We start from the raw sequence: 14,852 nt of genomic DNA, 5'->3' as shown, positions 1-14,852 counted from the left end.
TTCTTTGTTCTAGAAACATCAGCAGCGTCTCAACCTATGGTCTCAACATGGCGAATAACAGCACAGGCTAATGGCGAGCTAGCGTCTCTCTCCCTCTCACCTGCCGTTAAAGTCTGAAGAATAGTATGCAGCAGCCTTTGAAAAAGTCTCAGAAAGAGTTTACATAATGGAAACGCGGGGGATTGATCAGATGTTCGACTTCCAGCGGTAACTTTCTCATATTTCAAGCTTGAAATGATAGCAGTTGCGAAGCTAATGTAATTAGCCATAGCATGTTTAACATCAAACTCACAAAAACACAACCGTTTAAAAACTATTATAGACTCTGAATGATCTTCAGATACATGCATATGAGAATGGATTGTAAACATGAATGTTTTCTGATTCCTTTTGCTCTTATGTAATTTAATACACCATATTTGCCAGAAAGGCTAATCAGACCGTGTAGTAATAACGTTATATGGTTTATGAGAATGTTGCAGTATATAAAAAGTCTGGATGTATTAATAGTTCATTAATATCTGTTACATAACACAGAATCTTAATATTTGCTGTTATATATGTCAACAGTAAGGCCTGTTGCATTACAAAAACTGATTTAAGAAATCGGAATGCATATAGTATATTAACTGATTTTTCCAATAGGTTTCCCATAACTCATGTTTCTTAGGTTTGTCTTTAGGTATCTTAGAGTGACTCTGACATGACGGCAGAAATATAGCACTAATTAGTAAACATTAGTTGAAATGTGTGCACTCTCTGGTCTCAGGACAGATAGATGTTGGAAATAGTTTTTTTTGTCAGAAATAGACCCTGAAGCTGGTTGCTATTCCTGTCATCTTATTCCACAGGTTACCAAATGATCGCTTCATCCTGCTGTTGTTGCTGCTGTACTCCCCTGTTGGCGTGTGTTTGATGCTACTGCGAATATTTATTGGTGTCCATGTGTTTCTAGTGAGTTGTGCACTACCTGACAGTATTGTCAGAAGGTAAGATGCCACACTGGCGCATTAAGAGATACAGCTATGACAGTAAAAGACTTGGATTTTTATTGTGCTTTTTTAAAATTATTATTATTAGTTTTGAGTGTTTTGAATATAACTGTTTAGCTTTTAGTATTTCGTTTTTGGTTTTTAGTTTCTTTTTTTTCTTTTTTTTAGTCAGTTTAGTAGTTTATTTCATTTGGTTGGCAAGGCAACATTTAAAATGTTCATGTATGTTTTTTTTCATATACTGTTTATTTTTTATTTCAGCTTTTTTTATGACTAAAATGATTTTTAATCAATAAATAATTGTTTAAATAAATGAAAATGACTTCTTAAACATCATTCATATGTAGTTATTTCCCATACAGGTTTATAAACAACCTGAGATTTTTGTACTTAATTTGTCACAGGCAGGATTTTTAATTGAACTTCAAAGAAACTAAAAGGGCTTTACAATTTTTGAATAACTTGGCACCTAAAATACAAGCTTTCACTAATACATGTGTATAATTTTAATGTCATATTTTGAATTTAATTTTTGATTTCTGTTATTTGTCACTTTTGGTTTGGCAGATTTTGATCTGTGTTTGGATATGTTTTCAGTATTGTCTTTGTTGTTACAGGTTCATAGTGAGGATAATGTGTTCAGTGCTGGGTCTGCATGTCCGGCAGAATAGCCCACACCTGCGGGACAAAACCTCCCGACTGTACATCTGCAATCACGTTACACATTTCGACCACAATATTATCAACCTTCTGACCTCCTGCAACACGGTGAGTGTTAATGTTAGTGTTTTCCCCGCCTGATGTAATCCCTGTCTCGTTCTCCTCTGCTCTGCCCTTGATCTCTGTGGCTTTCGGTGTTTTTTATTGGTTTACTCACACAATGAGGTCTATTTCTTCTTAATGTTGTGTAGATTCAGTGAACGAGGTTCAATTCTCTCTGTTTGCTTCTAATGATTCGCTTTGTTTGGTTGCAGCGAAACAAGAGTAACTTGAATTTGAATTCAATTTTTAGACATTAAGTCATGCTGCTCGGCTTGAATTAATGTCTGCTGGAGTTGACCGAGGTTTTGCTCTTAGTGAGCAAAAGAGACTTTAAAACACATCAGCATCCTAAAATATTCTTCCCAACCACTAACTTTTTATATGGTCGTGTATGCATTGCTCAGATGTATTTTAAAATGTGCTTTTACCTTCACACAATGCTCCTTACTTGATTCTGCTTCAGTAATAAATAATAAGATACTTTAATTACTATAACTCCTGTTCTTTATTTTACACAGTTAATTTCTGTGGAATTAGTAATTAGTGTCCATCTCTGTGTTTTTAGCCACTGCTGGAGGGCCCTGTGGGGTTCTTGTGCTGGGCGAGGGGTTTTATGGAGCTGGGTCAGGGTGTACAGAGCAGGACCGAGCTGATGGAGACCCTCCGCAGGTATTGTTCATCTCCTGCCACTTTGCCCCTACTGCTTTTTCCAGAGGAGGACACCACCAATGGCCGAACCGGTCTCCTCAAGTTCAGGTACTTCAGCATCACACATCTGCTGTTCTTTCTTTACTTTTAACTGAAGTCAAGTCAAATATATTTTTCAGCTTTTAATTAAAGCAGCTTTAAAGAAAAGCATAGTTAATGCTTACGTCTAAATATCTTCATGCTTTGTCACATTTAGCAAATTACAAGCAATTACACAGACAGTCAGCTGCCGATAAAAATAATTTTTGGTAAGTCTCCTGTCTTTAAATGTGGATCTGTTCTGGGAGGGTTGCCAGGTCCTTTCTAAGCTTCCTTGAAGGGTCTAAGATCTGATCAGGCTTTACTGATCCTCAGGTTTAGCCTTAATTGCCTGTAAATCAGCTGACACCCACTTTGCCATTAGCTTTTAGTTGACAACATTTCCTTTTTTCGTTAAGAAAGACGCCATTTTTAAAAGACCAACTTCTATTCTTTCCTCAGCTCTTGGCCTTTCTCTGTGTCTGACGCCATCCAGCCTGTGGCATTACTTGTGAAGAGGCCTTTCATAGCTTTGGTAATTACATTCAAACCCTTTTTTGTAAAACACACATTTTGTAAAACACTGGTCATTGTGGTCATTATGGTTGTGAACCTTACCGTTGCCAGGTGTATATATATCTCTTTTAATCTGGTAAAATTTGTAAACATTACAACAACAACAACAAAACAGATTATTCTGACTGTGAATTTAATCCTACTTGTAGTTTTTATGTCAGTGCTGTACATGTCTAGGGATGCATCGATTCGATGCTCAGGATCGGTATGGGCTCCGATACTGGCATTTTCTGTGGATCTGGTATCGGTCAGACGAAACCAATCAAAATCCGATATTTTGCATATACCATTTTGTGTTATTGCTGAGCTCCACGAAAGGCACAAAAACATTATAAAGCACCAAAATGTTTTTGTGCACTATATTCCAAATGTTCTGAATCCGTTTCATAGTTCAGTGTGAGGTAAAGATTAATATTGAAGTCATTAAATTTAAGGGTGCTTTCACATCTCTAGTTCGGTTCATTTGGTCCGAACCAAGGGCAAACAATTATACATTGTAGCATTTTTCAGCTTTATTGGTTCCTTTTCACACCACACTGATTGCTTTGGTCCGAACCAGTTGAAACTAACCAAAATGCAGTCACATGACAACATCTACATCACTCATTGGCCATGACATATTTCCTAAACTGCTTTTCGATTGGTCAGAATTTACGTGTGGGAAAATTCCGACGTAAGAGGAAAATCCAGTAAACGACTGCGCGGGCTGGTTTTGTCCCTGGCCATAATCTATTAAATTTTTTGTATACACCACAATATGCAAACAATACATTTCTATAATGAAGCACAGATGTGGCTTAAAAACAACGTTCTAATGCACTGCAAACATCGAGCGGGCATCGCTCGTAACTTCAAGCGGAAGCCAACCGCACCAAAGGAGGAAACGAACTCTGGTACGATTCAACCGAACTAAATGAGGCAAGTGTGAAAGCACCCTAAGTTCACCTAAACTCTTCTTTTCACAGGGGCTGTCATTTTCCACTCAGCAATTAAACTGCGTGTTGCGTTCGGTTCCACTCAAAACGATGAAACTCTCTTCAAGAGCGCACAGTAACTGAGGTCTAAAACTGTTCATAGAAAATGCTCAAAAAAACTAACGCACACTTTTAATACACTATGTATCAATATCTCTTCGCTTTGTACTAGTGTTGTCTGGTTCGCGAACGAATTGTTCGATTTAACCAGTTCTTCTTCGTGAACCGGTTGAACCAGTTCACCAAATCAGACTGAATCATTGGAAATGTTTTGCATCTCCAATAAGCAATAATCCACAAATGATTTAAGTTAATCACCTTTTTAACGTGGCTGCCACTCCCTCTGAGTCAAAATAAACCAATATCCTGGAGTAATTCGTGTACTCAAACAGTACACTGACTGAACTGCTGTGAAGAGAGAACTGAAGATGAACACAAGTAGAGCAATGTCTATGTGGACTCGGAGGGCTGCGCAGCCTGCACACTGTGACTCTGTGTTGTTTCCAGCTCATTAGTATTATAATCAATCACATGTTGCTTCCTTTATTACTGTGCTATACATTTAAAAGAAACGTCTTTTAGAATCAGAAAGAGCTTTATTGCCAAGTATGCTTGCGCATACAAGGAATTTGTTTTAATAACATAAGCTTCCAGTACACAGAGACAACAACACACAGACAAAAAAAAGTGTATAAACAATTGTGCTATAAATTATAATGGAATAGGATTGAGTAAGATGCAGGGATGTGATGGAGGTGTAACAAATAAATATAAGGATATTGCACATTTTTATTGCATAAGCATAAGTGGGGAACATTTAATTGTTCATGAGGTAGATTGCCTTGGGGAAGAAACTGTTCTTGTGCCTGACTGTTCTGGTAACTGCTGTGAAGACAGTTCGTCTTTCTATATTAATGTATACAATTGTTTTTCAATAAATAAATGTATATAATTATTTTACAACAATACAAAGAGCGATGTGTTGCATTTAACATTTTAGACACATTCACTTTTATTTGGAAATATTTCACTAGATTTTATAAAATTACTGTGCACCCTTGATTTTTGTAGAGTATTATTTGATTCTGAACCATCCACTTACCCAGTTTATAATAGTATTTTTGTCACAGATTGTGATCATATTTTTCCACTTGTTATTTTTCATTCAAATGAAGTTGTCTGTATGTAGTGTTTAACACAAAAGTGACCATCAGGTCAACAGAGAAGTATAGAAATTCTACTTCTGCGCTGGTATCGGATCAGTTCTGAAAAAAATGGTATCGTTGCATCCCTACACTCATTTCTCGCTTCGCTATGAAACCATCCACCAAGGCATTTAAATGTGGCTGAATAATCATGTCTAAGGTTTCCATATCTTTTTTTCATTTTCAAGTTCCCGTTGACACACACAGGAGGGTCTTTGTGAGAGTGTGGCTCATCAGGAAGATATTTATAGCAGCACTGATAATAAGTGATTCACAGTGCAATAGAAAGACGAACTGTCAAAGGGCGACAGATTGGCTTATAGTGACCTCGTGCTCCAATTACAGCATTGAAAAAACTGGTTTATTACATTTTTTTTGGTGAACATTAGAGTTATGTATATGATCCATTACCTTGGCTGCTGTATTACGTCAGGCTTTTCAATATCTAGCCGTTTCCTGCTAGTTAACCCCAGCCAATATGATATCATCTTAGCTGTATATTAGAGTTTTTTTTTTTTTTTGATTGGCTTTGTTTGGCATGTCGTTGCTTGGATTTTTATTGTAAAACAGTAGTAATATGCCATATTCTACATTAATAATTTCCATCCCATTTCCAGTTGGCCCTTTCTCAACCAAATGTTAGAGTGTATTGCTGCTGCTCAATTGCATTCCCATCTTATGAAAACAATCTTTTTGAGCCCCTTCAATCCGGATTTCGTAAACTCCAAGGTACTGAAACGGCATTAGATAAGGTCACTAATTACTTGTCTTAGTCCTTCTATTTTGATTCTTCTTGATCACAGTGGTGCTTTCGAAACTGTTGATCACTCAGTTTTCACTTAGTCTTTGGTGTCTTTGATACTGAACTAAACTGGTTTAAATCCTATCTTTCTGATTGAAAGCAGTGTGTTGCTATGAGAGGTTGCAGGTCTGATGTTGGCGTTCCTCAATGATCTATTTTGGGCCCTTTACTTTTTAGTATCTACATTTATCCTCTTGGTCAATTTTTAAGATTACTTGGTCTCAACTTTCCCTTTTACCCAGGTGAAACCCAGGTTTATATTCATGTAAATGTGGCTGTGTCCTTTCTTTCTCAATGTATTTCTGAGATGGGGAAAAAAAAATTATTTGTGACATGAATGCAGTCATGCTTATTGGTTCACCCCGCCAGTTACTTAATGCTGGGTCTTTAACTCTAAATGTAGATGGTTCTACCCTTGAATAAGTTACAGCTGATTCAAAATTCAGCTGCTCAAGTCCTGTCTGGAAAGAGGACAAAGCATCACATCATTCCTGTCTTTGAGTCTTTACACTTTTTTGAACTCTTTGGTCTATAAAGGTTAAACACACTACTGTAGCTTTAAATCTTATATATGTAAATGACCTGTTCAAATTTGCTTACCTGTTTGCATGTGAAAACAGCTGGTGCAGCTCACACTGACATTCAGGATGGGGTGTTTTATGTAAATTGTAGCTTTTGTATGTTAATGTGCTTATGGTTGTGATGGTAATACCTGGACAATTTCTGAATGACCTGCTTTTGCAGCTCTGTAAATGATCTTCATCAACTTAAGAGGGTCAGTTGCATTGTGAATGTGGAATTATGTGTATATAATAAGCGTCAAGTGGTCTACATGCACAACTGTGTTCTGCTAAACACTAGCATGGAAATTATATATAAAAGGTCATTTTTGGTTTTTCTCCTCTTCTTTTTTTCCCAGAACACACCAGAATCCTCATGGCTGACAGAGCTGCTATGGACCTTTTTTGTACCATTCACCGAGTACCACGTAAGGTACTAAATATTACAGTCTCTCCTTTGTCCAGTGGCTTTATTTTAAATGTACAATCCTCTATTGCTGCTCTTGCCAGTCCAGCACTGGTAATACGACAATAATTAAGCTTTTTAGAATTTAATAGGCTCAAGAGTCTTCGGTATGCAGCTTATAAGAGTAGTTTGAGTTTTAATCTTGAATTTTTGTGTATACCTTCCTAACCTACTTTTATTACTTTCACTTTTGAATAATTGCTTAGTAAATGCTTTCATACCATTGAAAATATTTTTTCTTATTTGATGTTGACATTTAGAAATAGAAACTAGTGTTTAATGATAATGATTTGTTGTAAATGTTTAGGGAATAAAGGAAGTATCAGAAACATTTTGTGTTCCTGAATAGGTAACATGTTCTTCACCTTATCAAAAATGTAAGGTGTTGTGTTAAAATGCTCTCAACCAGATGGCTTCCACCATTGTCTAAAGAAGATGGTGAATCCCATCAAGAATTTGCCAGCAAAGTACAAGAGGTAAAACATTTTTCAGTGGTCTATCATCTATCAGATGTCGTACGGTTGCATTTTAAATTGATGTTAAGCATAAGAGACTTTCAGAAATCTAACTGACCTTAATATTTTTTGAATGGCAGTGTACAATTATGGCCAAAAGTTTTGGCAATGACACATTTTGTGTTTTGCAAAGTTGCTGCTTCAGTATTTGTAGATTATTTTTCCACGTGTATGTTATACTGAAAAACGATGATAAGCATATCATAAGGTTTAAAGGCTTTTATTGGAAAAAAATACAATGAATCAATATTGATTGGTCAAGTGTTGACCCTTATTCTTCATAACCTCTGCAATAGACGCTGACATGCTGGATATTAGCTTCTGGGCCAAATCCTGACTAATAGCGATCCATTCTTGCCTTCTTAGAGTGAGTTGATCACAATTTGTGGTTTTCTGCTTGTTCACTTGCCTTTTGAGGACTGACCACAGGCTTTCTATGGGATTGAGATCCAGGGAGATTTCAATGTAATGGTTTTCAAGACAGTTCTTTATCACTCTTGCTTTGTGACATGATGCTCCATCATGCTGGAAAATGCATGAATCATCACCAAAAGTGCTCATGGATTGTGAAGAAGTCGCTCTTGCAGGACGTTTTGACACCATTCTTTATTCATGGCAGTGTTTTTGGGCAGAATTATGAGAGCGTACACTCCCTTGGTTGAAAGCAACCCCACACATGGATGGTCTCAGGATGCTTCACTGTTGGCACGTCACAAGACTCATTGTAGCTTTCACCTTTTCTTCACTGAACAATTGATTTTCCAGATGTCCAAAACAGTCGGAAGGGAGCTTCATCAGAGAAAATAACTTTGCACCAGTTTTCTGCTGTCCAATCCTTGTACTTACAGCAGAATTTCAGTCTGTCCTTGAAGTTTTTCTTGGAGAGAAGTGGCTTCTTTGCTGTCCTTCTTGACATCAGGCCGTTGTCCAAAAGTCTTGGCCCCACTGTGTGTGCGCAGATGCTCTCACACCAACCTGCTGGGTTTTTTTAATGTAAGGGTGCATTTTATTTTACGTCTTTTGGACTGAAGGGATACAACATCCACTGACGTCAGTGATAGAGCTTTAAAGATCAAATACAATTTTTAAAATAACTCTGACAGGATTCGTCTGAAAGAAGAAAGTCATATACACCTAGGATGCCTCAGGGGTGAGTAAAATGCAGCCTAATTTTCATTTTTGGTTGAACTAGCCCTTTAAGCAGCAAGCTTTGCAAAACGCATTTATGTCACTGCCAAAACTTTTGAATGTGACTGTAGGTCTATCAATTCTATTTTGCAAAAATCCGACTGGCGTGATTTCAGTCAGACTAAAGCGTTCTTAGAAGAGTTATTGCATTAGTTCTAGTGAAACAAACAAATTTTGAAGTGCATGTAAATGCATTTACCAATCCACAGGCTGTATCCTGTTGAAAGTATGCGGGTCATGCTTCTGTAGAAATAAATGCTTTCTGAAATGCCTTGAAGTTAAATGGATTTGAAACCATTTTCAAATGTCATACTTGGTTGAACCACTATTAAAAACATGTTCAGACACACCATTACTGCTTTTCATCTGCCTAACCAACCTTCAGATCTATTTCTTTTCCAGTTCAAAGCTTTGACTTGTTTTGGTCTGTCGTTTGATGTAATGTCCATTGTGTCCCTCCGTCAGCTGCTGGCCACTGAGCTGGGTGTGATCCCCACACAGATCACTAAAGCAGACAAAGCCGAGCATATCAAAAGGAAAAGACACACTGCCGCTCAGACTGCACATTCAAGTAAGAACGGATTCAATGGTGAGAAATGGAATTATGATGTATAACATCCATAAATTTAAATCACTGGATCTATATAGAAGATGCATTTAGTATTGTAATGTAACACAAAACTACATTTTTGTCCTCAGATTTGGGTGCCAGACCTCGCACAGTGGCACAGGGTTTCCTGGCCACAAATGCAGGAGCTGAAGACTCACGAGTAGCATGTATGGCACAGCAGGTGAAAGAGGTGCTGCCTGACATCCCGTTATCGGTCATCACCAGAGATCTGTGTATGTCATCCTCCCATAATGCTTTGCATTAACAGACTAGCTTTGTTTGCTTCAGAAAGCATATGTGCCAGTATACACTTCTGTGGCTCCTGCATATGCGTACTAATGCAAAACTGATTCTTAAGGTTTAAGCAATGCAGTTTCAGCCAGAATTGATTTGGTTAAGTTTTCTTTTGGCTTTGTACAGTGCAGACCAACTGTGTGGACACAACCATAACCAACCTCCTGGAGCATACTGAACAGTTCAGCTCGGAGGCGGCTGCGGGCACACCTTCATCCAAACAAACATCTTCCTCCACCCCGTCTGTAACAGCATCCACATCTAATTTAAAGGTACAACTCACATCCTCACCCATTGAGAAAAATGAAGGAGCAAATGAATCTGTTCATTAGTGGAAATCTGTTAATTTATTACAAAATGAATAAATAAAATCTGCAATATTCTTCATTGCACCACGGAAAAACAGGCTCTGTGTTTTAAGTTTTATCTTATTTTGTACAAATGGCACAATAGCCTTCTCCTCGCATGGCCTATATAAGTGAATTTACCAATAAATAATAACATCTTAGACTTTTGTCTGACAGGATATTTATGTAGATCTGTCTGTGTATTTATTCAATAGCCAGCTGCCAAATCTTTTGGGAGAACACCCGTAGACAGACACATGTCTCTACACGAGAGAAAAGAAGCCTTATACGAATATGCAAGAAGGTAATTGTTTTTAAAAACCTTAAAATTATATTTAAAATGTTGCATTTTAGATGAAATTTTTGGCACACAATGGCTTTGTGTTTGAAAATCTTTGTGCCTGAAATCCATTGCATGTCAGTATCCACAAGGTTTGTTGTAAAATAAAGGTATGTTGCACTTTATTTGTTGAGTGGAGTAATCTGATTCTTTATTTTCTGTTCAACCCAACCGCAGACGATACATTGAAAAACATGGACTGAACAAAGTGGACGATCTTTGACCGCGGACAAAGACTCACCTGAGGAATTGTTTAGGAAAGACAGCTGCTTAACATAAAATCCACGTAGACAAAGATGAAATTCTAGAGTTGACCCAGAATGAAGCGACATTTGTGTTCACCAAACATGCCGAGAGAAGGATGGATTTTTCCTTTCTTGTTTTTGTTTCTTTGTAAATCTTCTTGCATGGCAATCATGCATGTCTTTTTATTATTTCTCTCTGCAACAGAAAGCAATTATTTTGGTAAACAATTTGTATTAAGACCCAGTGACCTTGGCACACCTAATATTATTTTTATAAGGTCCTTGGGTAGAGACTATGGGATCAGAAACATATGAAGGTGAGCCAAAACACAATTTAAGGTACATTATGTTATTGTCAAGGATACGTGTTGATGCAATATCAGCTTTTAAAGACATTAAATATCCTATAGAAATGCAAAAAACTGCTCTCATTGCGTCTCTTAATTTATCATCTGCCTTTTATTTATCCTATTGATGCGATATTTATTTAATTTCTTCTGAGAAAAATGTGGTTGTGAGAGAGGTATGTTCAGTTCTTTGAATAGGCATATAGCATGTAGCTTTTTGGAAAGATTTATTTCCAGATGAATGATGGGGCACCCAGATACACAACACGAAATAGCTTTGACAGTACTATCTGTGGTCAGCTTTGTTAACACGTATACAAAATTAGCTTCATAGATAAGCTCTAAATCAGATTTTTATTTCATTATTGGTGCTATATAAATGAGTTATCACCTTGTAATGGTCATGAGAGAGACTAATTGTAAGGTTAAACTGTCAAAATGGCTTAAGTAGTGATTTTATTGTTCTTTACAAGCAAGCGCGTTTGGGTAAACAACCTGCAGCCCCTCCCATAATTTCACAAAAACGTTTGATTTTTTTATTAGACAAGCGCGTGAAAGTCGAGAGCCGTTATAAGCGCCCTCCCAGCCAATGACCATAACCAGTCTAGTGACGTCAATGCCTGTACGAACTAATCATAACAACGAGCATACAAAACAGCCAATGGAAATGCTGGAGAGGGCGTACGGCAACCAATGAGAATGATGGAAATGTAGGCTACTTCCCCAGACTGAATAAGTAGGAGCACTTCTCATACTGAGATCTCATTGTCGAGGATTTTGAGTTACAAGCGGTTGTTTCAGTTATATTTTGTGTTGTTAAACAAAATAATAATCAAGGATGAGGGAGATTGTGCACTTACAGGCTGGACAGTGCGGCAACCAGATTGGTGCTAAGGTAGGAACGGAACTTATATTTATTTTTAACCGTAGTCTGTTAAATAACAATAAAAAGGTTGATCCGTAATTTCGCGTAAAAAAAACAGCAATTTGCTCTAGTTTAAGCGATTTGTAATGCAATGCGTTCTATTTTGGCTGTCGTTTTTAATTTCCTTTATGGGCTATTCTTGTCTAAATATGGTCCTGAATTAATCTCGCACGCAACAAGTTTTTTAATAAGCTGTTATTTTTTTGCGTGTCCTCAATAATGAAGTGGCCAAAACTGACATGACTTTAAGGAACGGTTTTTATTTCTATTTTACTTTTTTTTTTTTTTTTTTTTTTTTTAAGTGAAAAATCAGAACGGTTTGAATGGAGTAATGGTGAAACAATGCGTTAGTTTTAGGGTGTTGGCCGCGCCGGACCGGCGTAATATCCGATTCACAAGCGAATCGGTTTCTTTTTCTGATTTGGATGAGCCGAGTCGCTGAAGTTCTCGTTGCTCTGTATATCACCCGACTGTACATGAGTTGACTCAAGTGAATCGCGAACTGCTTAAACGAGTCGATTCGCTTGAAAGAATCATGTCGTAATGTGGCCGGCTGCATCTGGTTCATCTCATGAAAAAGTGCGGGAACGCTAATATCTTGACGCAAATATCATTCAGGCCCCGTGCAGAAATGAGATTCGAATAGTATTGACCCAATATAGTATATTTGAGCGATATTCGTTAACATTGGCGACGTTAGTGGTACAATGACTCGCACTGTTTCTTTAAGCTCCCGGTTGTTGTAAAATGGCTCCGGTGACTTGGCAAACTCCATTTTACAATCATGGAGCGCGTGTAACGGGATGCGATGGCCATTCAATATCGGATCAGCCTGCTTTTTAATCCCTTCTGTTCACCTTTTTATGTAACGTTACTAAATCAATTTCAATACTTGAGTTAAATGTTAAAGAAAATTAAATGGCGTTTAGTTAAATTCTTGTTACATTTTAAATCTATTCCGTTTTAGTTCTGGGAAGTCATTAGTGACGAGCATGGAATTGACCCGACCGGCAGTTACCATGGCGACAGTGACCTTCAGCTGGACCGAATTAATGTTTATTATAATGAAGCCTCAGGTGAGCAGAAATCTGATGCATTCTGTAATGTTCATTCACTTGACAATTTGCACATGCACCTAACCGCATATTATTTGCCCTAAAATTGTTCTTTGTCTTAAGGTGGGAAGTATGTTCCACGTGCTGTGCTGGTGGATTTGGAGCCTGGTACGATGGACTCCGTGAGGTCTGGTCCATTTGGTCAGATCTTCAGACCAGATAACTTCGTTTTCGGTAAGTTTTAATATGCACCCAAATGCAAAGCTAGGTTGCCAACTGTTTAGTTGGGGCATTTTGGGACATCTGATTTAGAAGAAAATTTGAATGCCAGATTGGTGACCTGATCTGGATCTAGTTACCTTTTTGCATAAAAGCAACTAAACTCCCAACCTTTTTTGTTGTCCTCTGATAGGCCAGAGCGGTGCTGGAAACAACTGGGCTAAGGGCCACTACACTGAAGGAGCTGAGCTGGTTGACTCCGTTTTAGATGTAGTTCGGAAAGAGGCAGAGAGCTGTGACTGTCTGCAGGGCTTCCAGCTCACTCACTCCTTGGGTGGAGGCACAGGGTCCGGTATGGGCACCCTCCTCATTAGCAAAATCCGTGAAGAGTATCCTGACCGTATCATGAACACCTTCAGCGTGGTGCCCTCCCCTAAAGTCTCAGACACCGTGGTCGAGCCCTACAACGCCACACTGTCTGTCCATCAGCTGGTGGAAAACACAGATGAAACCTACTGCATTGATAACGAAGCCCTTTATGACATCTGCTTCCGCACTCTCAAACTCACAACGCCCACATATGGTGACCTCAACCACCTCGTCTCCGCCACCATGAGTGGTGTCACTACCTGCTTGAGGTTCCCCGGCCAGTTGAACGCAGATCTTCGTAAACTGGCGGTGAACATGGTGCCCTTCCCTCGCCTTCACTTCTTCATGCCCGGCTTCGCTCCTCTGACCAGCAGGGGCAGCCAGCAGTACCGTGCCCTGACCGTTCCTGAACTCACCCAGCAGATGTTTGATGCCAAGAACATGATGGCTGCTTGCGACCCCCGTCACGGCCGCTACCTGACCGTCGCCGCCGTCTTCCGTGGCCGCATGTCCATGAAGGAGGTGGACGAGCAGATGCTCAACGTTCAGAACAAGAACAGCAGCTACTTCGTCGAATGGATCCCCAACAACGTCAAGACCGCCGTCTGCGACATTCCACCCCGTGGGCTCAAAATGGCCGCCACCTTCATTGGCAACAGCACTGCTATCCAGGAGCTGTTCAAGAGAATCTCCGAACAGTTCACAGCCATGTTCAGGCGCAAGGCTTTCCTGCATTGGTACACAGGAGAAGGTATGGACGAGATGGAGTTCACCGAGGCGGAGAGCAACATGAACGACCTGGTGTCTGAGTACCAGCAGTACCAGGACGCCACCGCCGAGGAGGAAGGAGAGTTTGAGGAGGAGGGTGAAGAAGAGCTTGCTTAAGTGAACCAGTCGGTTTTGTTTAATGTCCTCTTTTCCTTTTTTCTAATCTTGTCACTTCATTTTGTGTTTCTTGCTGTATTTCCTGTCACTTGATACCTTTTTAGTTGTACCTTTTTCATGTTAATGTTAATAAAAACTAATATTAGAATGTGACTGGTTTACTAGTGTTTCTCTTCCTAAATCCCAAATCAAAATATTAGACTTTGGAAGGCTGAAGGGGTTTGCTAATTGAGCCTGAATTGGTCCGGTTTGAACCATTTTTGCATTAAAATTGTAACTTGAATTTAGGATTATGCAACGGTTTCAAAATGTGTATATTGACAGTGCAGATTTGTATAATCTACCAACATTATTACAGGACATTCCAGTCATGTGCAAATACACCTACATGGTACACATAAATCCTGCCTATGTACACCTAAATGCACATACTGTGACGTACAAGATTAT

At 38.7% G+C, this 14,852-nt stretch overlaps 2 protein-coding genes across 3 annotated transcripts; both read left to right on the top strand.

Annotated features, from left to right (window-relative positions):
- Positions 1 to 11,024, top strand: LOC113045124 (ancient ubiquitous protein 1-like). 2 transcript variants are annotated; one of them, XM_026205304.1, is made up of 12 exons: positions 1 to 207; positions 852 to 989; positions 1,610 to 1,760; positions 2,320 to 2,510; positions 2,943 to 3,015; positions 6,957 to 7,030; positions 7,473 to 7,539; positions 9,232 to 9,337; positions 9,466 to 9,609; positions 9,797 to 9,942; positions 10,233 to 10,321; positions 10,535 to 11,024. In XM_026205304.1, exons 1-12 carry the CDS (start codon positions 167 to 169, stop codon positions 10,578 to 10,580), a joined length of 1,266 nt encoding a protein of 421 aa, XP_026061089.1. In that variant the 5' UTR covers positions 1 to 166; the 3' UTR covers positions 10,581 to 11,024. The 2 variants fall into 2 exon arrangements, with proteins under 2 accessions (XP_026061089.1, XP_026061088.1); XM_026205303.1 differs by having other exon boundaries at positions 9,232 to 9,355.
- A 629-nt stretch (positions 11,025 to 11,653) lies between these two features.
- On the top strand, positions 11,654 to 14,555 carry LOC113045123 (tubulin beta-4B chain-like). Its single transcript, XM_026205302.1, has 4 exons — positions 11,654 to 11,844; positions 12,842 to 12,950; positions 13,053 to 13,163; positions 13,342 to 14,555. Exons 1-4 carry the CDS (start codon positions 11,788 to 11,790, stop codon positions 14,400 to 14,402), a joined length of 1,338 nt encoding a protein of 445 aa, XP_026061087.1. The 5' UTR covers positions 11,654 to 11,787; the 3' UTR covers positions 14,403 to 14,555.
- Positions 14,556 to 14,852: the final 297 nt, after the last annotated feature.

This window comes from Carassius auratus, chromosome 27 (assembly GCF_003368295.1).
Source record: "Carassius auratus strain Wakin chromosome 27, ASM336829v1, whole genome shotgun sequence".
Lineage (NCBI taxonomy): Eukaryota > Metazoa > Chordata > Actinopteri > Cypriniformes > Cyprinidae > Carassius > Carassius auratus.
This window is presented reverse-complemented; position numbering and strand designations above follow the sequence as displayed.

Excerpts from the sequence above, each read along its gene's own strand:
- LOC113045123 (XM_026205302.1), top strand. The coding sequence starts at position 11,788 with ATGAGGGAGATTGTGCACTTACAGGCTGGACAGTGCGGCAACCAGATT. Across the intron at positions 12,951-13,052 it reads TTATTATAATGAAGCCTCAG|GTGGGAAGTATGTTCCACGT; the intron begins GTGAGCAGAAAT and ends CTTTGTCTTAAG. Across the intron at positions 13,164-13,341 it reads ACCAGATAACTTCGTTTTCG|GCCAGAGCGGTGCTGGAAAC; the intron begins GTAAGTTTTAAT and ends GTCCTCTGATAG.
- LOC113045124 (XM_026205303.1), top strand. The coding sequence starts at position 167 with ATGGAAACGCGGGGGATTGATCAGATGTTCGACTTCCAGCG. Across the intron at positions 7,540-9,231 it reads TTGCCAGCAAAGTACAAGAG|CTGCTGGCCACTGAGCTGGG; the intron begins GTAAAACATTTT and ends TCCCTCCGTCAG. Across the intron at positions 9,943-10,232 it reads CATCCACATCTAATTTAAAG|CCAGCTGCCAAATCTTTTGG; the intron begins GTACAACTCACA and ends TTTATTCAATAG.